General features: G+C 38.9%; 1 protein-coding gene across 1 annotated transcript in view; it reads left to right on the top strand.

Annotated features, from left to right (window-relative positions):
* Window positions 1-916: 916 nt before the first annotated feature.
* Window positions 917-27,755, top strand: part of UBAP1L (ubiquitin associated protein 1 like) — a 48,807-nt gene continuing 21,968 nt past the window's right edge. Inside the window, exons 1-3 of the mRNA XM_053719350.1 lie at window positions 917-970; window positions 18,025-18,774; window positions 19,298-19,480. Of these exons, the coding sequence (XP_053575325.1) occupies window positions 917-970; window positions 18,025-18,774; window positions 19,298-19,480 (987 nt within the window). The remainder of the gene's footprint in view (window positions 971-18,024; window positions 18,775-19,297; window positions 19,481-27,755) is intronic.

The following is a 27,755-nucleotide window of genomic DNA, read 5'->3' as shown; positions in this document are numbered from 1 at the left end:
GTAAAGGTCAGAAAGCTTCTGCTACTTCTCTCTCTCTTTGGTTGAGAAGTATTATTCGTTTGGCGTATGAGTCTGCTGGACAGCAGCCTCCTTAGAGAATTACAACTCATTCCACTAGGGCTGTTTCTTCTTCTTGGGCTTTCAAAAATTAAGCTTCTGTGGAACAGATTTGCAAGGCTGCAACTTGGTCCTCTTTGCATGCTTTTTCAAAATTTTATAAATTCGATACTTTTGCCTCGGGTGAGGCTTCTTTTGGAAGAAAGGTTCTTCAATCAGTGGTGCCTTCTGTTTAGGTCTATCTGCCTTGTCCCTCCCTAGTCCTCACTCAGTGTCTTTTAGCTTGGGTATTGGTTCCAAACAGTAATTGAGGACCCTGTGGACTCACCATATCTTAGGAAAGAAAACAAAATGTATGCTTACCTGATAAATTTCTTTCTTTCCGAATATGGTGAGTCCACGGCCCCACCCTGTATTTTTAAGACAGCATTTTTTTTACTAAACCTCAGGCACCTCTACACCTTGTGTTTCTCCTTTTCTACATTTTCCTTCGGTCAAATGACTGGGGATTGTGGGAAGGGGAGGGATACTTAACAGCTCTTGCTGTGGTGCTCTTTGCCTCCTCCTGCTGGCCAGGAGTGATATTCCCAACAGTAATTGAGGACGCCGTGGACTTACCATATCCGGAAAGAAAGACATTTATCAGTTAAGTATACATTTTTTTATTTTATTTTTAATTTTTATTTGAGGTTTAACAAGGTATACATAGAGTTTACAATGAAGTGACATCATAGTAAAGTTGGAATAAAGACAACATAATATACAATAATGTAGGTTGGTTACATGCATGCCATAGGAAGGTACTAATAAAAGGGCACAATATGTACATAGAATACCAAATCTGCTATAAACATTTAAAATGATAGATGAGGCCACTTTTGGACCCCCTTTCCAGGTGAAGGAGTTATTGGAGGTAAGTACCAACTGAGGAGACCACTTTTGGATCTCCACTGAATAACCTTGTTTTCCATTTTTACTGTAGTTTAAGTATATTGAAAACAACATCATAAAAACTATTGGCATATAACAACTATGTATATGTATATATATATATATATATATATATATATATACATACATACATAAACAGTAATATAAATATGATAAGCCAATCTAAGCCTCAACAGTATTTTTAAGATCCCACTCATACTGCTATGAGTCACTCTTGGACCCGTATGGTCTAGGATGGTATCTAGAGGGTACAAAATGAGTTAGGTGGTCTCTTTTGGACCTATGTTAGCTTATGAACAAATATTTTATCGTATAAATCTGCACAATATATATGAAGCTTGTGGGAAATGTGAATGGGAATCTATAGTAATTATTAAAAGAAAAATAAATACGGTTCTGTGGGTTCCAAACTTTTGGATGATCAGGTCATTGGGAGCGTGCATAGACTGTATGGTTGAGTAGCATACAAAATTCTCTTGATACATATGATGTGTGGTTCAATAAGTAGGAGTATGTGAGGAAGCTTGCCATTATAACGTCTTAGCCTGCTGCAAATGAGTGTTCTGCTATGTTCTTATGGTAAAAAGGGGTGCACTCCTACTCCAAGTAAATACTTATTTACAATAGATAAAGTTAGCTAACAACTGTGTTAAGAAGCCTCCCTATGGTAAATACAAAGAGACTGTACCCCCTCGGCTGCTGACAATACAGCTAAATAGAACAGATAGGGGAGCCCCAGTAACATCATACCAATACAGAGTACATTTCCATAAGCCATGTCCAGTAGGGTTATCCGCACTTGGTTAATTGTAGGCACACTTGGAAATAAACTATAGGAATAAGAATGATGCCTTTGAAGTGGAAAACACAAAGTACTCTAAACATTATAAAAGTGCAATCCATATTGTACGTCCATAGTAGTCTAATATATTATTACATGCTTGCACTGCGGAACATTTATTATAATAGTATCAGAACTTAATATCCACAGGTTTTGGTGGTTAAAGGGACAGTATAGACTCATTTTTATATAACTGCATGTAATAGACTCTACTATAAAGAATAAGATGCACAGATACTGATATAAAAATCCAGTATAAAACTGTTTAAAAACTTACTTAGAAGCTGTCAGTTTGGCTCTGTTGAAAAGGTAGTTGGAAAGCCCACTGCAAGTGAGAAATAAGGCACTCCCCTCCTCCCCCTTCTTTTGCATATGAAAAGACCCTTTACATAAACAGGAGCAAGCTGGAGAAGGTAGCTGACGGTATTCACATAAAACTTTGGGGCTTGGTTAGGAGTCTGAAAATCAAAGCAATGTTATTTAAAAATAAGCAAAACTATACATTTTTAAAAAAAACAAAACTTTATGGGCTATATAAATAGATCATCTACAAAACATTTATGCAAAGAAAAAATGAGTGTATAATGTCCCTTTAAGGTCGCTACTTAAGGATCTATATAATAGGAGTGTCAGTTCCACATTGACTGCTATCTATGGCCATTGTAATTAATGTGAACAGATATGAAATGGGGCATATAGTACCCTTTAACATTTAAACGTCAACGGATGGATAATATACAGGGTTCACTTAAAGGATTACTTTCTGTTATAATTTTTAAGCTAAACAACTAACATATTAAAGTTAATAAACATTAATTAAAACCTACTGACCTATATTTTCTCCAAAATGAAGTTTCATGACGTTCTAAAAGTTATATCTTTTATTCGCCGATGATGTCACGTTATCCTGCCCACTATTTTCAGCACTGCATGTTCAAAATACTTAAACCAATAACTTTGTGTTTAAAGCGCCATTTTGAAACCTAGGTTTTGTAAGCGGATTGGTACAGAGCAAAGGATACCCATGGAGTGGGCTTGGAAAACAATTAAATTTGCAGACAATATTTCTGATATACGGTAGAGATATGTTAATGAAATGCTATTGATAAAAAGCGTTTTTGGGGTGGGTAGTTAGTAACAGGCATAGAAAATATTTACTTACAGTGGCCCTTTAATTAAAAACAATTAGTGAGAGTATCAAGCGTTCATGGATATGCTATATAGAAACAATACCCTGCTGCTGTCCATTGTCTATGTCTTTTTCTTCCTGTACAGCAAGCCGTGTGGGGACAACAAGGAAGGGTTTGCAAAACTCAGTCCCGATGCGTGCTCACCCACATGAGCCGCCAGGGTCAAAAAGCAGGCACAAAATGACCTCAGTCTTGTCTAAAGCCCTGCCGTACGGTTCCGTTTCCTCCATAATGGGATTATGGAGCAAGAGTGTGGGGAGCGACCTCTTCGCATCCGGCTGTACAGGGCCAGCTTCCTTGCAAACACCTATGCAGCTGCTTGTAAGTAACATTGCACCTGTCAGGTTTTGGGGCCTCCACGGGGTACATATAAGATGTGGCGTCTTCAGGGAGTAGTTGCTTCCCCTGAGCACCGGTGCAGACATTGCTGAGCCGCTGGTCACTCCAGTAACCTTCTGGATCTGTTTGTACTGATCAGGGGAGCCATCCCCTTCCCCAGTTGCAGGCAGTGGAGCAACAACAGTATCATGTGAAACTGTATCTTCCTCTGTGGTACTCTTTTTTTTTTTGTCCCGAATTGCCACATTGTGCATAACTGATCCTTCTTTGGAGTGAGAACGCTCCTTTTACTGTATTAGGCTGTGTGCCTCCTCGTTCCGTATTAGCACGACTTGGCTTGCTCGCAATTTCCATTACTTTCTGAAAGGCTCTGTGTATGCTTAGCTCAAGCTCTCTAAAATGCTCCTGTAAGAGATGGATAATCTCCGATTCCCATTCAGCTAGTAGTATCATAGTTTTGAGAGTTTGTGTTTTCTCAGTGACTGTGCACTGTTTACCCGGCCTACAGGGAGTGCAGAATTATTAGGCAAGTTGTATTTTTGAGTATTAATTTTATTATTGAACAACAACCATGTTCTCAATGAACCCAAAAAACTCATTAATATTAAAGCTGAATAGTTTTGGAAGTAGTTTTTAGTTTGTTTTTAGTTATAGCTATTTTAGGGGGATATCTGTGTGTGCAGGTGACTATTACTGTGCATAATTATTAGGCAACTTAACAAAAAACAAATATATACCCATTTCAATTATTTATTTTTACCAGTGAAACCAATATAACATCTCAACATTCACAAATATACATTTCTGACATTCAAAAACAAAACAAAAACAAATAAGTGACCAATATAGCCACCTTTCTTTGCAAGGACACTCAAAAGCCTGCCATCCATGGATTCTGTCAGTGTTTTAATCTGTTCACCATCAACATTGCGTGCAGCAGCAACCACAGCCTCCCAGACACTGTTCAGAGAGGTGTACTGTTTTCCCTCCTTGTAAATCTCACATTTGATGATGGACCACAGGTTCTCAATGGGGTTCAGATCAGGTGAACAAGGAGGCCATGTCATTAGATTTTCTTCTTTTATACCCTTTCTTGCCAGCCACGCTGTGGAGTACTTGGACACGTGTGATGGAGCATTGTCCTGCATGAAAATCATGTTTTTCTTGAAGGATGCAGACTTCTTCCTGTACCACTGCTTGAAGAAGGTGTCTTCCAGAAACTGGCAGTAGGACTGGGAGTTGAGCTTGACTCCATCCTCAAGCCGAAAAGGCCCCACAAGCTCATCTTTGATGATACCAGCCCAAACCAGTACTCCACCTCCACCTTACTGGCGTCTGAGTCGGACTGGAGCTCTCTGCCCTTTACCAATCCAGCCACGGGCCCATCCATCTGGCCCATCAAGACTCACTCTCATTTCATCAGTCCATAAAACCTTAGAAAAATCAGTCTTGAGATATTTCTTGGCCCATTTCATGTCATTAGATTTTCTTCTTTTATACCCTTTCTTGCCAGCCACGCTGTGGAGTACTTGGACGCGTGTGATGGAGCATTGTCCTGCATGAAAATCATGTTTTTCTTGAAGGATGCAGACTTCTTCCTGTACCACTGCTTGAAGAAGGTGTCTTCCAGAAACTGGCAGTAGGACTGGGAGTTGAGCTTGACTCCATCCTCAAGCCGAAAAGGCCCCACAAGCTCATCTTTGATGATACCAGCCCAAACCAGTACTCCACCTCCACCTTACTGGCGTCTGAGTCGGACTGGAGCTCTCTGCCCTTTACCAATCCAGCCACGGGCCCATCCATCTGGCCCATCAAGACTCACTCTCATTTCATCAGTCCATAAAACCTTAGAAAAATCAGTCTTGAGATATTTCTTGGCCCATTCTTGACGTTTCAGCTGGTGTGTCTTGTTCAGTGGTGGTCGTCTTTCAGCCTTTCTTACCTTGGCCATGTCTCTGAGTATTGCACACCTTGTGCTTTTGGGCACTCCAGTGATGTTGCAGCTCTGAAATATGGCCAAACTGGTGGCAAGTGGCATCTTGGCAGCTGCACGCTTGACTTTTCTCAGTTCATGGGCAGTTATTTTGCGCCTTGGTTTTTCCACACGCTTCTTGCGACCTTGTTGACTATTTTGAATGAAACGCTTGATTGTTCGATGATCACGCTTCAGAAGCTTTGCAATTTTAAGAGTGCTGCATCCCTCTGCAAGATATCTCACTATTTTTGACTTTTCTGAGCCTGTCAAGTCCTTCTTTTGACCCATTTTGCCAAAGGAAAGGAAGTTGCCTAATAATTATGCACACCTGATATAGGGTGTTGATGTCATTAGACCACACCCCTTCTCATTACAGAGATGCACATCACCTAATATGCTTAATTGGTAGTAGGCTTTCGAGCCTATACAGCTTGGAGTAAGACAACATGCATAAAGAGGATGATGTGGTCAAAATACTCATTTGCCTAATAATTCTGCACTCCCTGTATAGGCCTATAGTTTTACCGGGGGGGGGGTTGAGAACCTCTCAGTGAAGAGCCTGCCCCTGCCTTAGGCCTCAACGCTCCAGATTGGTTTGCAGAGGTGGATTTCTCTATGTATATCTTTCCAATCGTCTTGGTCTATAGATGAAAAATATCAAGGTGGAATAGCTGGGTGGTCAGTCAATTCACTGATAATTGGCAGATTATCTGTGATCCACAAGGAGCTACAAATATTGCAATAAATTTTGTTTTTCTTTCATGATTCCGATAGAGCATGCAATTTTAGGCAACTCTCTAATTTACATTTTCTTTCATGTAATTAGCAAGAGTCCATGAGCTAGTGACGTATGGGATATACATTCCTACCAGGAGGGGCAAAGTTTCCCAAACCTCAAAATGCCTATAAATACACCCCTCACCACACCCACAATTCAGTTTTACAAACTTTGCCTCCGATGGAGGTGGTGAAGTAAGTTTGTGCTAGATTCTACGTTGATATGCGCTCCGCAGCAAGTTGGAGCCCGGTTTTCCTCTCAGCGTGCAGTGAATGTCAGAGGGATGTGAGGAGAGTATTGCCTATTTGAATGCAGTGATCTCCTTCTAAGGGGTCTATTTCATAGGTTCTCTGTTATCGGTCGTAGAGATTCATCTCTTACCTCCCTTTTCAGATCGACGATATACTCTTATATATACCATTACCTCTGCTGATTCTCTTTTCAGTACTGGTTTGGCTATCTGCTATATGTAGATGAGTGTCCTGGGGTAAGTAAGTCTTATTTTCTGTGACACTCCAAGCTATGGTTGGGCACTTTGTTTATAAAGTTCTAAATATATGTATTCAAACATTTATTTGCCTTGACTCAGAATGTTCAACTTTCCTTATTTTCAGACAGTCAGTTTCATATTTGGGATAATGCATTTTGATTTGACCATTTTTTCTTACCTTAAAATTTGACTTTTTCCCTGTGGGCTGTTAGGCTCGCGGGGGCTGAAAATGCTTCATTTTATTGCGTCATTCTTGGCGCGGACTTTTTTGGCGCAAAAATTCTATTTCCGTTTCCGGCGTCATACGTGTCGCCGGAAGTTGCGTCATTCTTTGACGTTATTTCGCGCCAAAAATGTCGGCGTTCCGGATGTGGCGTCATTTTTGGCGCCAAGAAGCATTTAGGCGCCAAATAATGTGGGTGTCTTATTTGGCGCGAAAAAATATGGGCGTCGCTTTTGTCTCCACATTATTTAAGTCTCATTTTTTATTGCTTCTGGTTGCTAGAAGCTTGTTCTTTGGCATTCTTTCCCATTCCTGAAACTGTCATTTAAGGAATTTGATCAATTTTGCTTTATATGTTGTTTTTTCTCTTACATATTGCAAGATGTCTCACGTTGCATCTGAGCCAGAAGATACTACAGGAAAATCGCTGTCAAGTGCTGAATCTACCAAAGCTAAGTGTATCTGCTGTAAACTTTTGGTAGCTATTTCTCCAGCTGTTGTTTGTATTGATTGTCATGACAAACTTGTTAAAGCAGATAATATTTCCTTTAGTAAAGTACCATTGCCTGTTGCAGTTCCCTCAACATCTAAGGTGCAGAATGTTCCTGATAATATAAGAGATTTTGTTTCTGAATCCATAAAGAAGGCTATGTCTGTTATTTCTCCTTCTAGTAAACGTAAAAAATCTTTTAAAACTTCTCTCCCTACAGATGAATTTTTAAATGAACATCATCATTCTGATTCTGATGACTCCTCTGGTTCAGAGGATTCTGTCTCTGAGGTTGATGCTGATAAATCTTCATATTTATTTAAAATGGAATTTATTCGTTCTTTACTTAAAGAAGTTCTAATTGCTTTAGAAATAGAGGATTCTAGTCCTCTTGATACTAATTCTAAACGTTTAGATAAGGTATTTAAAGCTCCTGTGGTTATTCCAGAAGTTTTTCCTGTTCCTAATGCTATCTCTGCAGTAATTTCCAAAGAATGGGATAAATTGGGTAATTCATTTACTCCTTCTAAACGTTTTAAGCATTTATATCCTGTGCCGTCTGACAGATTAGAATTTTGGGACAAAATCCCTAAAGTTGATGGGGCTATTTCTACCCTTGCTAAACGTACTACTATTCCTACGTCAGATGGTACTTCGTTTAAGGATCCTCTAGATAGGAAAATTGAGTCCTTTCTAAGAAAAGCTTATCTGTGTTCAGGTAATCTTCTTAGACCTGCTATATCTTTGGCTGATGTTGCTGCAGCTTCAACTTTTTGGTTGGAAACTTTAGCGCAACAAGTAACACATCGTGATGCTCATGACATTATTATTCTTCTTCAGCATGCTAATAATTTTATCTGTGATGCCATTTTTGATATTATCAGAGTTGATGTCAGGTTTATGTCTCTAGCTATTTTAGCTAGAAGAGCTTTATGGCTTAAAACTTGGAATGCTGATATGGCTTCTAAATCAACTTTACTTTCTATTTCTTTCCAGGGTAACAAATTATTTGGTTCTCAGTTGGATTCCATCATTTCAACTGTTACTGGTGGGAAAGGAACTTTTTTACCACAGGATAAAAAATCTAAAGGTAAAAGTAGAGCTAATAATCGTTTTCGTTCCTTTCGTTTCAACAAAGAACAAAAGCCTGATCCTTCATCCTCAGGAGCAGTTTCAGTTTGGAAACCATCTCCAGTCTGGAATAAATCCAAGCCAGCTAGAAAGGCAAAGCCTGCTTCTAAGTCCACATGAAGGTGCGGCCCTCATTCCAGCTCAGCTGGTAGGGGGCAGGTTACGTTTTTTCAAGGAAATTTGGATCAATTCTGTTCACAATCTTTGGATTCAGAACATTGTTTCAGAAGGGTACAGAATTGGTTTCAAGATAAGACCTCCTGCAAAGAGATTTTTTCTTTCCCGTGTTCCAGTAAATCCAGTAAAAGCTCAAGCATTTCTGAAATGTGTTTCAGATCTAGAGTTGACTGGAGTAATTATGCCAGTTCCAGTTCAGGAACAGGGGATGGGGTTTTATTCAAATCTCTTCATTGTACCAAAGAAGGAGAATTCCTTCAGACCAGTTCTGGATCTAAAAATATTGAATCGTTATGTAAGGATACCAACGTTCAAAATGGTAACTATAAGGACTATCTTGCCTTTTGTTCTGCAAGGGAATTATATGTCCACAATAGATTTACAGGATGCATATCTGCATATTCCGATTCATCCAGATCATTTTCAGTTCCTGAGATTCTCTTTTCTGGACAAGCATTACCAGTTTGTGGCTCTGCCGTTTGGCCTAGCTACAGCTCCAAGAATTTTTACAAAGGTTCTCGGTGCCCTTCTGTCTGTAATCAGAGAACAGGGTATTGTGGTATTTCCTTATTTGGACGATATCTTGGTACTTGCTCAGTCTTTACATTTAGCAGAATCTCATACGAATCGACTTGTGTTGTTTCTTCAAGATCATGGTTGGAGGATCAATTTACCAAAAAGTTCTTTGATTCCTCAGACAAGGGTAATCTTTCTGGGTTTCCAGATGGATTCAGTGTCCATGACTCTGTCTTTAACAGACAAGAGACGTCTAAAATTGATTGCAGCTTGTCGAAACCTTCAGTCACAATCATTCCCTTCGGTAGCCTTATGCATGGAAATTCTAGGTCTTATGACTGCTGCATCGGACGCGATCCCCTTTGCTCGTTTTCACATGCGACCTCTTCAGCTCTGTATGCTGAAGCAATGGTGCAAGGATTACACGAAGATATCTCAAACAATATCTTTAAAACGGATTGTTCGGCACTCTCTAACATGGTGGACAGATCACCATCGTTTAATTCAGGGGGGCTTCTTTTGTGCTTCCGACCTGGACTGTAATTTCAACAGATGCAAGTCTCACGGGTTGGGGAGCTGTGTGGGGATCTCTGACGGCACAGGGAGTTTGGGAATCTCAGGAGGTGAGATTACCTATCAATATCTTGGAACTCCGTGCAATTTTCAGAGCTCTTCAGTTTTGGCCTCTTCTGAAGAGAGAATCGTTCATTTGTTTTCAGACAGACAATGTCACAACTGTGGCATACATCAATCATCAAGGAGGGACTCACAGTCCTCTGGCTATGAAAGAAGTATCTCGAATTTTGGTTTGGGCGGAATCCAGCTCCTGTCTAATCTCTGCGGTTCATATCCCAGGTGTAGACAATTGGGAAGCGGATTATCTAAGTCGCCAAATGTTGCATCCGGGCGAATGGTCTCTTCACCCAGAGGTATTTCTTCAGATTGTTCAAATGTGGGAACTTCCAGAAATAGATCTGATGGCGTCCCATCTAAACAAGAAACTTCCCAGGTATCTGTCCAGATCCCGGGATCCTCAGGCGGAGGCAGTGGATGCATTATCACTTCCTTGGAAGTATCATCCTGCCTATATCTTTCCGCCTCTAGTTCTTCTTCCAAGAGTGATCTCCAAGATTCTGAAGGAATGCTCGTTTGTTCTGCTGGTAGCTCCAGCATGGCCTCTCAGGTTTTGGTATGCGGATCTTGTCCGGATGGCCTCTTGCCAACCGTGGACTCTTCCGTTAAGACCAGACCTTCTATCACAAGGTCCTTTTTTCCATCAGGATCTGAAATCCTTAAATTTAAAGGTATGGAGATTGAACGCTTGATTCTTGGTCAAAGAGGTTTCTCTGACTCCGTGATTAATACTATGTTACAGGCTCGTAAATCTGTATCTCGAGAGATATATTATAGAGTCTGGAAGACTTATATTTCTTGGTGTCTTTCTCATCATTTTTCTTGGCATTCTTTTAGAATACCGAGAATTTTACAGTTTCTTCAGGATGGTTTAGATAAGGGTTTGTCCGCAAGTTCTTTGAAAGGACAAATCTCTGCTCTTTCTGTTCTTTTTCACAGAAAGATTGCTATTCTTCCTGATATTCATTGTTTTGTACAAGCTTTGGTTCTTATAAAACCTGTCATTAAGTCAATTTCTCCTCCTTGGAGTTTGAATTTGGTTCTGGGAGCTCTTCAAGCTCCTCCGTTTGAACCTATGCATTCATTGGACATTAAATTACTTTCTTGGAAAGTTTTGTTCCTTTTGGCCATCTCTTCTGCTAGAAGAGTTTCTGAATTATCTGCTCTTTCTTGTGAGTCTCCTTTTCTGATTTTTCATCAGGATAAGGCGGTGTTGCGAACTTCTTTTGAATTTTTACCTAAAGTTGTGAATTCCAACAACATTAGTAGAGAAATTGTGGTTCCTTCATTATGTCCTAATCCTAAGAATTCTAAGGAGAAATCGTTGCATTCTTTGGATGTTGTTAGAGCTTTGAAATATTATGTTGAAGCTACGAAATCTTTCCGTAAGACTTCTAGTCTATTTGTTATCTTTTCCGGTTCTAGGAAAGGCCAGAAAGCTTCTGCCATTTCTTTGGCATCTTGGTTGAAATCTTTAATTCATCTTGCCTGTGTTGAGTCGGGTAAAATTCCGCCTCAGAGAATTACAGCTCATTCTACTAGGTCAGTATCTACTTCCTGGGCGTTTAGGAATGAAGCTTCGGTTGACCAGATCTGCAAAGCAGCAACTTGGTCCTCTTTGCATACTTTTACTAAATTCTACCATTTTGATGTATTTTCTTCTTCTGAAGCAGTTTTTGGTAGAAAAGTACTTCAGGCAGCGGTTTCAGTTTGAATCTTCTGCTTATGTTTTTCGTTAAACTTTATTTTGGGTGTGGATTATTTTCAGCAGGAATTGGCTGTCTTTATTTTATCCCTCCCTCTCTAGTGACTCTTGTGTGGAAAGATCCACATCTTGGGTAGTCATTATCCCATACGTCACTAGCTCATGGACTCTTGCTAATTACATGAAAGAAAACATAATTTATGTAAGAACTTACCTGATAAATTCATTTCTTTCATATTAGCAAGAGTCCATGAGGCCCGCCCTTTTTTTGTGGTGGTTATGATTTTGTATAAAGCACAATTATTCCAATTCCTTATTTTATATGCTTTCGCACTTTTTTATCACCCCACTTCTTGGCTATTCGTTAAACTGAATTGTGGGTGTGGTGAGGGGTGTATTTATAGGCATTTTGAGGTTTGGGAAACTTTGCCCCTCCTGGTAGGAATGTATATCCCATACGTCACTAGCTCATGGACTCTTGCTAATATGAAAGAAATGAATTTATCAGGTAAGTTCTTACATAAATTATGTTTTTTCTTTGTTCTCTTGGTATCTTTATGTGAAAAAGCAGGAATGTAAGCCCATTTTTGTTTCAGCACCCTGGGTAGTGCTTGCTGATTGGTGGCTACATTTAACCACCAATCAGCAAGCATTACCCAGGTGCTGAACCAAAAATAGGCCGGCTCCTTTTCAAATTAAGATACCAAAAAAACAAAAAAAATTGACAATAGGAGTAAATTAGAAAGTTGCTTAAAATGACATTCTCTATCTGAATCATAAAAGAAAAAAAAAATGGGTTTCATATCCCTTTAAATAAATCTAGCTTATCATTCTAAATAAAGATCAGGCCATCTACAAAGCGTTTGTACCATGTGTGTTTTATTTATGTTCAAGCCATTATGATCAATTGGTTGAGTCTCTTTTAAGGGAACATTGACAAGTTTTTTACTCCTTGGATAAACCAGTGTTACAGGACATACCTTGCCAGAGTTTTTCCTTTCTCAGGTTCCCCTGGGTCTTATTGTGACCTTTTCCCAGTTTAAGAAAGACAGACCTTTAAAAAACAAGTGTTACTGATCTCCATTTGAAGATGTCTGTTTGTTAGTTTATTAGGTTTGAGTGTACAATAGGATGCTTATTTTCTTCATATTATTATGCATCTAGACCATTGAAAGTTCATAAGGTTTGTTTTGGAACCGTTTTCTGCTGGTTGCACTTCCTTTTGATATGGCCACAGATTGAACCACTTAAAGGGACTTGGAACCCAAAAAAAATATTTCATGATCCAGATAGAGAATGCAATTTTAAACAACTTTCCAATTTACTTTTATTATCTAATTTGCTTAGTTCTCTTTGTATCCTTTGCTGAAAAGGATACCTCAGTAGGCTCAGGAGCAAAGAGCTAGCTTCTGATTGGTGGCTGCACATATATGCCTCTTGTCATTGGTTTACTGATGTGTTCAGCTAGCTCCCAGAAGTGCATGCTACTTCTTGAAATAAGGATACCAGGAGAATGAGGCAAAATTAATAAAAGTAAATTGCAAAGTTGTTTAAAAATGTATGTTCTACTGGAAACATAAAATGTTTAGGTTTCATGTCCCTTTAAATCTAAGGCGATCTCAGTGACTTGTTATGTGGACTGCATCCTAATATCTATCCATGCTGATATGGTTATTTTAGTCCTACGATTTGCAGGACAATCTGTCCAACAGATTTTTTTTTAATTTGTTTTGAGAACCATTGGTTGTATTTTATTTGTGACTATTGCAGAAGAAATTGTAGATCTGTTCGTTGGATTGGATATGCATGACTTACCTTCCTTAAGTCTGCTCTGCTACTGCATGAAAAGTGCATCTTATACAGTATAGCCTCATATTATGCACTGAAATGGCACATAAAATAACTCATTGACTGACCCTTTATAAGGACCCATGTGTCCTACCATGCTCAGGTTTCCTTAATAACCATATACAATAGTTAAAAAGTCATTTTTTATGGTAACATCTATTACTGGTCCAAAAAATATGGTGCATAATCTCAGGAATGAATGAACTCTTAAATTATGAGTCTCATATCTCTGTATGCATTGTGAGGTAGGAGCAAGATAAGAAGAGACCTCTTTCAAATTGGTTTTCCTGTGTTGTATAAATATGTAATAAAATATTTGATAGACAGGAATTGCAATAGCTGTGATAGAAGACAAAACACTGCCAGATAACTAGCACGGCTATTGGTTTAAAGGTGGAAATGTCACCTCATTGAGAAAAGAGCACTGTGCCAGTTTATTTTTAGTGATGGTAAATCCTGGCTTTTTTTTTTTTAAACACTTGGATTTACCATCACTTGTTGTATTGCTTTTTTTTCAGGTCTCCTGGGGATTGAGAATATAAAAGTAGTTGACATTTTGTGATAAACACACAAATCCTTTAAAATATTTTGTATTGTGTGACATTTGTTAAGCAAATCTTGCCTGGTATATAAATATATATACTGTGTATGTATGTATGTGTGTGTATATATATATATATATATATATATATATACATACAGTATATATATATATATATATATATATATATATATATTAAAGGGACAGTAAATGTAAAAAATAATGTTATATAATTCTGCACATAGTGCAGAATTATATAACATTATATTAGCCTTATCGTTATAAAACCTTATTTGCCCTTTGAATTTTTTAAAAATATGACAGGTTTTCAGACCCGCTCTCTGCTGAGCGGGTCTGTTTTTTTTACACAGCGCATCGGGCCAGCTGTATAGTCACAGCCCGGCCCGACCGCGCCATAACACTAAGTGCAGCTCGCTCCTGCTCTGTCTGTTTACTGACACTTTAAGTTTTAGAGTAGACAATAATATAGCACCAATATGTTCATGATAGTTTTAAATGATTTTATTACCATAGTGAACATAAGCTGTATGTATTAAAATAACAGAAAAAGAAAGAGTTTGAGCAAGGATAAAAATAAAAAAGGAGTTATGTTAAAACATAATTCATGCATTTTGCTTTGTCAATCTATATTATACTCATATACAAGCTGTTAGGCAACCTGGAGAGGAATCACGAGAAGCCTTCCAAGAATGGAATAATAGTATTTAAGGGGGCAGGAAACACCTTTTTTTCATGATTTGGATAGAACATACATTTTTAAACAACTTTCATATTTGCTTTATTATCGTGTTATACTTTGCTGAAGCAATAGCATTTCACTACTGGCAGCTAGCTGAACACACATAGCCAATCACAAGAGACAAATGTGTGCAAGCACCAATCAGCAGCTAGCTTCCAATAGTGTACAATATGTGCAAATTAATTTTCAACAAGGGATACCAAGTGAACAAAGCACATTTGATATTAAAAGTGTCTTAAAATTATTTGTTCTATTTGAATCATGCAGATTTAATTTTGACTTTCTTATCCCTTTAATCAAGGATCATCTGGCCGTTAATAATTAAAATAAACAAGTATTTTAATAAAATGTGGTGATCAGTATCCAGATTAAAAAAAAAAAAAAATATATATATATATATATTTCTGTCATACAGGTGGTAAGAGTCCACAATCCATTACTCCTGGGAATTACTCTTCCTTATCACTAGGAGGAGGCAAAGCTTTCCAAACCCTAAGAGCTCTATAAAACCCCTCCTATCTCACATGTACCTGTCTTTACTTTGCCTCCACTAGAGGTGGTTGAAGAAAAAGGTGTTTTCAGTCTATAGTTAGACCCGGTTTCCCCTCAGAGTACAGTGCTTGTCAGAGGGACGTATATGGGGTATGGTTTGTGGCTCCTTTTTCGCCTTATGGGAAATCTTTCACAGACCCTCCATAATTGGTTGCAGGGACTTTTGCCTCCTTCTATGCATCTACAATATAATCCTATTCCATATCCTTTACTGATATGTTTCAGTACTGGTTTGGCTATCTACCGGTTGTTTACTGGTAGATGAGTGTCTATTGGTAAGTATTATTATATTTTTCATTTAGACACTCTATAGCTTTAATTTAGTCATATATATATATATATATATATATATATATATATATGGCCCTGGGACAGAATCTATACATTTTTTCCCTTTGTTTTTTTTCTGCACATCAGGGTTTTTGGCGCAATTAGTTTCAATTCTGCGCATCAGCCTTTGGGTTTTTGCGTGTCTGGATAGCGCACTTCAGTTTTCTGCATACTGGGATTACACACGCCACTGCGCTCTGTAGTGATAATTTTTTTCGCGTTTCAATTAGAATATGAACGTCTAGTTAGCGCACGTAGGTCCTCAGTTTTGCACACCGAGTTTGGTGCTCTAAATTCCCTTAAAACTCATTTTTTGTGTGCAGGTTATTCAGTGCTGCTGTGTGTTATCTAGGATTTGCATGTGAAGCTTATATGTCTCTTGCTTTGTTTTGTAAAATGTGGTGATCAGTATCCAGATTTAAAAATATATATATATATTTTCTTTGTCTCATGTGGGTAATATGTTGGAGGATATGGGGCCATTTAGCGGCAGTAGGATATTTTCATATCTTAAAGGGACACTAGTTCTTTTTACACATAAATGATCCCAGTGGATAGGTTCCTAACTGGCTTAAATGGATTAATAGACAGTAAATAGTGACATGTTCTACAAGCATAAAAAATCATCACACCACTCAAAAAACAAAAAGGGGCTTTTAAAAATGTTTAATGTTCATTTCAAAGGGATATGAAACCCAACATTTTTCTTTCATGATTCAGATAGCGAATACAATTTTAAACAACATTCAATCTAATTTGCTTCATTCTTTAGATATCCTTTGTTGAAGAAATAGCAATGCAGATAGGTGAGCCAATCATACAAGGCATCTTTGTGTATCCACCAATCAGCAGCTACTGAGTCTATTTAGATATGATTTTCAACTAAGGATATCAAGCGAACAAAGCAAATTTGATGATAAACGTAAAATGAAAAGTTGTTTATAATTAATTGCATGCCCTATCTGAATCATAAAAGTTTTATTTTTACTAGACTGTCCTTTTAAAGGACCACTTAACACAGTAGAACTGCATAATCAATAAATGCATAATAAAAAGACAATTCAAAAGCTCTTAGTTTGAATTTCAAATGAGTAGTATAATTGTTTTATGATAAATGTCAGTTAGTTACAGTTTCCTTCCTAATGCCTCATGTGACAGCCATCAGCCAATCACAAAATGCATATATGTATATCCTGTGAATCTTTCACATGCTCAGTAGGAGCTAGTGCCTCAGAAAGTGTGCATATAAAAGACAGTGCACATTTAGATAATGGAAGTGAATTAGAAAGTTGTTTAAAATTGGGTGCTCTACTTGAATCATTAAAGTTTTATTTATACTTGACTGTCCCTTTAAATTATCTCTCAAAAAGAAAAAATTGAGCAAGTGTAGAGGGAATTGTAATTGTTACGCTGTATATCAAACACAGCCAACCCAACTGTAATTATGTTGGGGCATCTTTACAGATTTAAAACCTATCTAAGCCCCCTTATTGCGTTATTGGTTAAATGGTTCTAAAACTACTAATTTTCACCTCATACTATTACCATCTTATTTTAAAGTATATGTTCTAGGAGAAACGTGCACTAAACCAGAATAAGTAACTTTTCTTCACATAATAAAAATATTGAGTTTCATATCCATTTAAAGCAAACAGATCAACACTGCATAACTACAGCTTGATATATGTTCTTGTTTTAAAAGGATATATGATGTTTACATTTGCCATACAAATCTTGATCTGTACAGGTTTAACGCTGTATTCATGAGCAAAATCAGAGTTTGAGATATTAGCAATTACTTCTGTGGAGCTAATAGTTGATTAAATAAGCATTTTGTCAATATAAAAGTGCAGTCAAATGTAAAATAATCAATATTCCATATTAAAAGCCGTATTTACAATCTTCTAATTTTCAAATGTTTAGGGGTGGACTGAGACCAACCAGCGCCCTTAGACAAAAATTTGGGAAGAGCCCCCTATGCCATGCTGACACCCCAGGTCCCTTTGAATTAGGGCCAGATGACATCAGGTCCCCAATATAAAGAGATCCCCTATACAGGCACAGGGTCCCCACTCTAGGACCAGGCACAAGGCCCCACTTCAGGGCCAATGCACTCACTCCACTCCCCATTAACTGCTTAGCTAATGCTAGCACAGCTTTTGGCCCTGCAGTAGCTCGCCTGAGCTCACAACAAGTGGCAAAGATATCAGGACTACAAGATATTCTTTAAATTGGGGGGGGAGGCAGAAGGCTGTAGGCACTCATTGTGTGTGCGATACCATTTCCAGTACTAAACGTTGCCTACCTGCTGCCAACTATTCACGCACAGTCACATCCACAATGCCACTTGTGGGTTCCCCTGTGTGTTGAGCCCTCAGTCCAGGTCCTATTTGTCTAACTGCTCAGTCCACCCCTGAAAATTCCTGAATAAATTTGACTGGAATTTAGTATTTTATCAAGCAATGTAATACCTCTTCTCCTTTTGTTATATCTACAGCACAACTTTTCCACAGAGAGGAAGGTTTTGGAGTGGGTTGAAGGAATGTATGGTAGAAACATTCCTACTACAGACAATATACCCTCTGCACCCCCCTACTGGATGATTCAAGATGGTGGTGGAGCTTCCCCAACCTTGCACAGTAGCCCCCTGCAGTCAAAGCATTTGTTACAGATGCGTAAATGTAGAAGCCTGAGTGTCACAGACGTCCATCCCTGTCGTCCACGTAGCAGCTGGGGTATACCAGATAGCATGGAGAAGGAAGACATCTTTGAGGAAGATGGCTACTCTGAGGATGATGAGTATTCTTCATCAGAAGAGAGTGAGTTAGATGTTCGGCAAAGAGAGACCAGAGCAAGATCCTGTAGGTCAAGCCCCCAGATCCAACGAAATGTCCGACCTCGCACCTCTCCTTTCATGCCAAGCCCTCCTTCCAGATGTCGATGCCCCCAACTTAACTCCCCACCACCCACATGCAATGTTAAAAAGAGAAAAACACTAAACCCTCTAAACAGCTCTAGAAATGAGTTGGATGCTGCTAACAGGAGGATTGCAGCCATTGTGCACCCACATAAAGGGGGTTTTGATGTAAGGGGGCACCCACAAACTCAACACCCAAGGAACATGCGATATGGGCAGCCCCTCAGCCCAACACCATCTCCTCCTGCATCAAGTTGCTGCTGTTGCTCCAATAGACCATATAGTGCAGGTTCTATTCCACCAATACGCTGCCACAAACCTACAACCTCGGTAAGGGCCACAGTCTGATAGACATTTTAGTATGGCGATATATAGCATAAATGTGTTTTGTTTTTAAACAGTCACGTGCTCAAAATATGATAAACTTCTGTTTTATGAAACTTGCAAAAACACTTTTTATGTGAAATAGAACAATAACAACAGCTCATCATTAAAAATGCTGATTTTTAAACACTATAGGAAGTACATTATTGTGATATATATCTTTTCAAGTCAAATAAAAACCTATGGAATAGTAAAAGAGGAATTTTTAATTACGCATATATGTTTGAAAAAGAATGCTTATTTTCACTAAATCAGCTTGTTAAAGAAGCATTACATTTAAAATCAACCTCCCATAAATGTTTAGATTATGCATAGTGTAAACAAAAACAAGCTGAAGCGCTAATCATTTTACAGTATATCCCTGAATGTACTTATGCCAGCAGAACAAATGGCACATAATCCCTTCTCTTTTTTGTGTCATACTGTGTCTTGCTACATTGGAAGGTAATACCCAGCTCTTTTTCTTTAGTCTCTGAGTCCATACTCTTGTCTGCCGCCTACAAGACTAAGACGCCCAGACTCTTCTGGAGATGTTCTTCTGGCTCTCAGTCAAGAGGAGCGTGAAGTTATTGAGGCTGTGACATCACTGGGATACCCACTGCGCAGAGCTATGATTGCACTTCAGAAAATGGGAGGACAGAGTCTGGAACAGGTTAATGATACATATAGTTGCCTTCTTCACATTTACAGATATATAGCAATGTGATGAAGTTAGAGGAGTGCACTCAAAGGATGAGAAAGTCACCAGTGGTTAGTCTCAAGGGTCTGTTCTTTGACATGGTTTGTGAAACATTTACTGGGGATATTGGTAGTGGACTTCAAGGGCAAGTATGTTTTTTGGGGGATTTGTAATAAAATTGACATCCCAGGAAGATGAAAAATGAATAATGATATTAGAAAAAATAAAGTATTGGAAAAAAAAACACCACAAAGAACAAAATAATGCATTTATGATGCAAAAAAATAAAATACAAGGTTAAACAGTATTTTGGAAATATTTCAGTATATTTTAGACTGCTCAGAATGGTACTTTTTATAAAAATGTAACTTCCTTCATGACCTTTATAGTATAGCTTAGGGAAGAGAAGGGAAAGATAAGTTATGATAGAAAACTTCATTTTAATTGATTTAAGAAAACTGAAGTGCTATGCCACATCAAGGGGTTATGGTCTCAAGATAAAGAATGCAGTAGTAGGTTCAGGAGTAATTTGTAGAAGTACCTCTTTTTATAAAGTGTGGTTGATTAATGGGATGGACTTCCAATAGCTGTGATTGAGCCAGTTGTTCGTTCCTGTGAGTGCACTTCTCTCTCTATGTATTTAGTCTCCCTATGGTAAAAAGGGGCAACCAGACATGGACTCCTTGCTCAGTGTGCTTAGAGGAATACTGCTACACCTCACTGACAGGGCCCAATGAAGGCCGAAATGATCGTCTGGGGTTGCTGTGTTCCTTGTTCAGAGAGGAATTGCCTGGTATTTCAGCGCTGGAATGACCGTAATAGGCGGGATCAGACTGATATACTACAGGAAAGTTCAACTCTGTGAAAAGCATTACTGGGCTAAAAAGCTGCACCCAGGTGGTAATAGAACAGGCTAACAATCGGGTAGATTACGAGTCTAGCGTTATGAGGGGTGTGGTGCTAACTTGTAGTTTATTCTCACCGCTCACTTCTCTGCAGCGCTGGTATTACGGGTTTTTACAAACCTGGCGTTAACAGGCAAGAAGTGAGCGTAGAGCAAAATTGAGCTCCACACTGCACTCCAATACCAGCGCTGCTTAAGGGAGCGGTGAGCTGGTTGTACGTGCTCGTGCACGATTTCCCCATAGACATCAATGGGGAGAGCCGGCTGAGAAAAAGTCTAACACCTGCAAAAAAGCAGCGTAAAACTCAGTAATGCAGCAAATTGATTCATATGGGGAAACACATTTTATGTTTACACCTATCACCCTAACATGAACCCCGAGTCTAAACACCCCTAATCTGCCGCCCCCGACATTGCCGACACCTACATTATGTTTATTAACCCCTAATCTGCCACTCCGGACATCGCCGCCCCCTACATTATACTTATTAACCCCTAATCTGCTGCCCCCAACATCGCTGACACCTACATTATATTTATTAACCCCTAATCTGCTGTCCCCAACGTTGCTGCCACTATTCTAAATTTATTAACCCCTAAACCTAAGTCTAACCCTAACCCTAACACCCCCTAACTTAAATATAATTAAAATAAATATATATAAAATTTCTATCATTACCTCAATTATTCCTATTTAAAACTAAATATATACCTATAAAATAAACCTTAAACTAGCTACAATATAACTAATAGTTACATTGTATCTAGCTTAGGGTTTATTTTTATTTTACAGGCAAGTTTGTATTTATTTTAACTAGGTAGAATAGTTACTAAATAGTTATTAACTATTTACTAACTACCTAGCTAAAATAAACACAAATTTACCTGTAAAATAAAACCTAACCTAAGTTACTAACCTAAATTACAGAAAATAAAAAACAAATTACAAGATATTTAAACTAATTACACCTAATCTAAGAGCCCTATCAAAATAAAAAAAGCCTAGCCTAAACTAAACTACCAATAGCCCTTAAAAGGGCCTTTTGTGGGGCAATGCCCCAAAGAAATCATCTCTTTTACCTGAAAAAGAAATACAAACAACCACCCAACAGTAAAACCCACCACCCAAACAACGAACTCCTCAAATAAAATCCTAACTAAGAAAACCTAAGCTCCCCATTGCCCTGAAAAGGGCATTTGGATGGGCATTGCCCTTAAAAGGGCATTTAGCTCTATTGCTGGCCAAAGCCCTAACCTAAAAATAAAACCCACCCAATACACCCTTAAAAAATCCTAACACTAACCCCCGAAGATTCACTTCCCGGGAGAAGTCTTCATTCAAGCGGCAAGATGTCCTCAATGAAGCCGGCAGAAGTGGTCCTTCAGACGGGCAGAAGTCTTCACCCAGACGGCATCTTCTATCTTCATCCTTCCAATTTGGAGTGGCTCTATCTTCAAGACATACGGCGTGGAGCATCCTCTTCTTCCGACGGCTACTTGCTGAATGAAGATACCTTTAAGTGACGTCATCAAAGATGGCATCCCTTAGATTCCGATTGGCTGATAGAATTCTATCAGCCAATCGGAATTAAGGTTGAAAAAATCCTGTTGGCTGATGCAATCAGCCAATAGGATTCAGCTTGCATTCTATTGGCTGTTCCAATCAGCCAATAGCATGCAAGCTCAATCCTATTGGCTGATTGGATCAGCCAATAGGATTTTTTCAACCTTAATTCCGATTGGCTGATAGAATTCTATCAGCCAATCGGAATCTAAGGGACGTCATCTTGGATGACGTCACTTAAAGAGATATTCATTCAGCAAGAAGCTGTCGGAAGAAGAGGATGATCCACGCCAGATGTCTTGAAGATGGAGCCTCTCCTGCGTCGGAAGGATGAAGATAGAAGATGCTGTCTGGGTGAACACTTCTGCCCGTCTGGAGGACCACTTCTGCCCGTCTGCAGGACCACTTCTGCCGGCTTCATTGAGGACATCTTGCCGCTTGGATGAAGACTTCTCCCGGTAAGTGAATCTTCGGGGGTTAGTGTTAGGATTTTTTAAGGGTGTATTGGGTGGGTTTTATTTTTAGGTTAGGGCTTTGGGCAGCAATAGAGCTAAATGCCCTTTTAAGGGCAATGCCCATCCAAATGCCCTTTTCAGGGCAATGGGGAGCTTAGGTTTTTTTAGTTAGGGTTTTATTTGGGGGGTTGGTTGTGTGGATGGTTGGTTTCACTGTTGGGGGGTTGTTTGTATTTCTTTTTCAGGTAAAAGAGATGATTTCTTTGGGGCAATGCCCCACAAAAGGCCCTTTTAAGGGCTATTGGTAGTTTAGTTTAGGTAAGGGTTTATTTTTATTTTACAGGCAAGTTTAGGTTTTTTTAGTTAGGGTTTTATTTGGGGGGTTGGTTGTGTGGATGGTTGGTTTCACTGTTGGGGGGTTGTTTGTATTTCTTTTTCAGGTAAAAGAGATGATTTCTTTGGGGCAATGTCCCACAAAAGGCCCTTTTAAGGGCTATTGGTAGTTTAGTTTAGGCTAGGGTTTATTTTTATTTTACAGGCAAGTTTGTATTTATTTTAACTAGGTAGAATAGTTACTAAATAGTCATTAACTATTTACTAACTACCTAGCTAAAATAAACACAAATTTACCTGTAAAATAAAACCTAACCTAAGTTACACTAACACCTAACACTACACTACAATTAAATAACTTACAGAAATTAAATACAATTAAATAAATTAAATACAATTAAATAAATTAAATACAATTAGCTAAATTACAAAAAACCCCCACTAAATTACAGAAAATAAAAAGCAAATTACAAGATATTTAAACTAATTACACCTAATCTAAGAGCCCTATCAAAATAGAAAAAGCCCCCCCAAAATAAAAAAAACCCTAGCCTAAACTAAACTACCAATAGCCCTTAAAAGGGCCTTTTGTGGGGCAATGCCACAAAGATATCATCTCTTTTACCTGAAAAAGAAATACAAACAACCCCCCAACAGTAAAACCCACCACCCAAACAACCAACTCCACAAATAAAACTCTAACTAAAAAAACCTAAGCTCTCCATTGCCCTGAAAAGGGCATTTGGATGGGCATTGCCCTTAAAAGGGCATTTAGCTCTATTGCTGCCCAAAGCCATAACCTAAAAATAAAACCCACCCAATACACCCTTAAAAAATCCTAACTCTAACCCCCGAAGATTCACTTCCCGGGAGAAGTCTTCATTCAAGCGGCAAGATGTCCTCAATGAAGCCGGCAGAAGTGGTCCTTCAGACGGGCAGAAGTCTTCACCCAGACAGCATCTTCTATCTTTATCCTTCCAACGCGGAGTGGCTCTATCTTCAAGACACACGGCGTGGAGCATCCTCTTCTTCCGACGGCTACTTGCTGAATAAAGGTACCTTTAAGCGATGTCATCGAAGATGGCATCCCTTAGATTCCGATTGGCTGATAGAATTCTATCAGCCAATCGGAATTAAGGTTGAAAAAATCCTGTTGGCTGATGCAATCAGCCAATAGGATTCAGCTTGCATTCTATTGGCTGTTCCAATCAGCCAATAGAATGCAAGCTCAATCCTATTGGCTGATTGGATCAGCCAATAGGATTTTTTCAACCTTAAAGAGATATTCATTCAGCAAGAAGCTGTCGGAAGAAGAGGATGCTCCGCGCCAGATGTCTTGAAGATGGAGCCTCTCCCGCGGCGGAAGGAGGAAGATAGAAGATGCCGTCTGGGTGAAGACTTCTTCCCGTCTGGAGGACCACGTCTGCCCGTCTGGAGGACCACTTCTGCCGGCTTCATTGAGGACATCTTGCCGCTTGGATGAAGACTTCTCCCGGTAAGTGAATCTTCGGGGGTTAGTGTTAGGATTTTTTAAGGGTGTATTGGGTGGGTTTTATTTTTAGGTTAGGGCTTTGGGCAGCAATAGAGCTAAATGCCCTTTTAAGGGCAATGCCCATCCAAATGCCCTTTTCAGGGCAATGGGGAGCTTAGGTTTTTTTAGTTAGGGTTTTATTTGGGGGTTGGTTGTGTGGATGGTGGGGTTTACTTTTGGGGGGTTGTTTATTTCTTTTTCAGGTAAAAGAGACAATTTCTTTGGGGCAATGCCCCACAAAAGGCCCTTTTAAGGGCTATTGGTAGTTTAGTTTAGGCTAGGTTTTTTTTTTTTTTTTGGGGGGGGGGGGGGCTTTTTTATTTTGATAGGGCTCTAAGATTAGGTGTAATTAGTTTAAATATCTTGTAATTTGTTTTTTATTTTCTGTAATGTAGTGTGCTTTTTCCGTAATTTAGCTAGTTGTATTTAATTTATTCAATTGTATTTAATTTATGTAAGTTATTTAATTGTAGTGTAGTGTTTTCATGTTAGTGTAACTTAGGTTAGGTTTTATTTTACAGGTCAATTTGTATTTATTTTTGCTAGGTAGTTATTAAATAGTTAATAACTATTTAGTAACTATTCTACCTAGTTAAAATAAATACAAACTTGCCTGTAAAATAAAAATAAACCCTAAGCTAGCTACAATGTAATTATTAGTTATATTGTAGCTAGCTTAGGGTTTATTTTATAGGTAAGTATTTAGTTTTAAATAGCAATAATTTAGGTAATGATAGGAATTTTATTTAGATTAATTTTAATTATATTTAAGTTAGGGGGTGTTAGGGTTAGGGTTAAACTTAGGTTTAAAGGTTTAATAAATTTAGAATAGTGGCGCCGACGTTGGGGACGGCAGATTAGGGGTTAATAAGTATAATGTAGGTGGTGGCGATGTTAGGGACAGCAGATTAGGGGTTAATAATATTTAACTAGTGTTTGCGAGGTGTGAGTGTGGCGGTTTAGGGTTTAATATGTTTATTCTAGTGGCTGCGATGTCCGGAGCGGCAGATTAGAGGTTAATAATTTTATTTTAGTGTTTGCGATGCAAGAGGGCATCGGTTTAGGGGTTAATAGGTAGTTTATGGGTGTTAGTGTACTTTTTAGCACTTTAGTTATGAGTTTTATGCTACAGCTTTGTAGCGTAAAACTCAAAACTACTGAGTTTAAAATGCGTTAGGAATCTTGGCGGTAGAGGGTGTACCGCTCACTTTTTGGCCTCCCAGGAAAACTCGTAATCCCGGCGCTATGGAAGTCCCATACAAAAAAGCCTTTACGAAATTTAGGTAAGTTAGTTTGCGGTAAGGCCAAAAAAGTGTGCGGTACACCTATACCTGCAAGCGGGCGTAAAAAACAGCGTTAGGACCTGTTAAGGCTGCTTTTTCACCTTACCGCAAAACTCGTAAACTAGGCAAATGGTATTGAGCCAGTTGTTCGTTCCTGTGTGTGCACTTCTCTCTGTATGTATTTAGTGTCCCTATGGGAAAAAGGGGCAACCAGACGTGGACTCCTTGCTCAGTGTGCTTAGAGGAATACTGCTACACCTCACTGACGAGGCCCAATGAAGGCCGAAACAATCGTCTGGGGTTGCTGTGTTAGTGTTCAGAGAGGAATTGCCTGGTATTTTGGCACTGGACTGACCATAATAGGCAGGATCAGACTGATATACTACAGGAAAGTTAAAGCTGCACCCAGGTGGTAAATCGCCATAGAACAGGCTAACAATGGTATTGAGCCAGTTGTTCGTTCCTGTGAGTGCACTTCTCTATGTATGTATTTAGTCTCCCTATGAGAAAAAGGGGCAACCAGACGTGGACTCCTTGCTTAGTGTGCTTAGAGGAATACTGCTACACCTCACTGACGAGGCCCAATAAAGGCCAAAACGATCATCTGGGGTTGCTGTGTTCCTTGTTTAGAGAGGAATTGCCTGGTATTTCGGCGCTGGACTGACCGTAATAGGCGGGATCAGACTGATATTTTACAGGAAAGTTCTACTCTGTGAAAAGCATTACTCGGCTAAAAAGCTGCACCCAGGTTGTAAATCGCCATAGAACAGGCTAACAATGGTATTGAGCCAGTTGCTCGTTCCTGTGAGTGCACTTCTCTCTCTGTGTATGTGTGTATATATATATATATATATATATATATATATGTGTGTGTGTGTATATATATATATATATATATATATATATATACACACACACACACACACAACACAACACACACAGAGGAAGTGTAGGGTTATTACATAAACCTGTGCACCCTTGACTTGTTCCCAGTTTGTTTGATTGAGAGCTTGCATTGTTTGGGACCTTGATGTGGTACCTGAACTTGTCCCATTTGGCCAGATGCGGTAACTAACTCTTCCAGTTTTGCTTTTAATATTAGCTTACTTATTTTAAGTGAGGGCTGGACTTCCTCTGTGTGTTGTGTTAATTTGTTTTGTAATTTTCCCCATGGGCCTTGCACCAAGACTTGTCTGGGGTTAACTGCCTTGGGACTCTGGCGACGGTACAGCTACCTGCGAGTGCTATTGAGCACCCAAGGCTGTGTATGTTGCAGGGTCACAGGATGTGTACTCAGTCCAGTCTGAGAGTGCAGTCCCCTTCCGTGTTTTGTATATATATATATATATATATATATATATATATATATATATATAGTGTGATACAATGAAAAGCTTATTTTGAGCTTTATGCTATGTTACTTGTGTTTTGAATTCAATTCTCTCTGTGGCGCCAATTCCTTCTCCCTGGCTGCCCCCTCCATGTCTGGTCATGTGAACAGCTCTAACAGGCTGCAAGATGTGAAACTTACTTATTAACTCTTTGGCTGCAAGAGGTTTTCCATAGCCTTGTTTTCCAATGTGCATTTCACAACAAAGGGGTTAAAGCAATTAATACTTATCAGTCAATAAAAAAATGACCTCAGGAGTTCAGCTGTCAGCACACCAAGAACACCAGCTGCCTCTAAATATAACTCTCCCCCTCTCTGCCTTTGATGCCCCCCTAAGAGGGGGATGCTACCACAATGATGGTGTGAGGGAAGCATTGCTGATCGCAATCATCCCAAATTTGGGGACACAAATGCTTTTCCTACTATACCCATCTGCTCAGTTTGTTTAATGCTGTTACAAGTAGCTCGGCTTTTGAGAATTGTTTTTTCTTCATGAAATCTAAATATAGAGAGGCTAATGTTTTACAGAGTTCCTAGAGCAGGCAGAGTACATTTTAAAAGTACAGAGTCTGCCAAACTGTAATTGTTTAAAATGTTAATTTGACAGTTATGGTCTGTGTATGTTATAGAACTAATACCGAATTAGGAGAAAGAGGGATGATAGAGCACAGCAAATGTTTAGTTTCTCTGTGTTTATGATTTGCAAAGAGCTCAAACAATCATTCATTATTGTGTATTTAATCTTTATCATAGCATTTAATAAATACTCACCCATTCAGGTTACATTA

The sequence above is a fragment of the Bombina bombina genome, chromosome 6 (genome assembly GCF_027579735.1).
Source record: "Bombina bombina isolate aBomBom1 chromosome 6, aBomBom1.pri, whole genome shotgun sequence".
NCBI classification, from domain to species: domain Eukaryota; kingdom Metazoa; phylum Chordata; class Amphibia; order Anura; family Bombinatoridae; genus Bombina; species Bombina bombina.
This window is presented reverse-complemented; position numbering and strand designations above follow the sequence as displayed.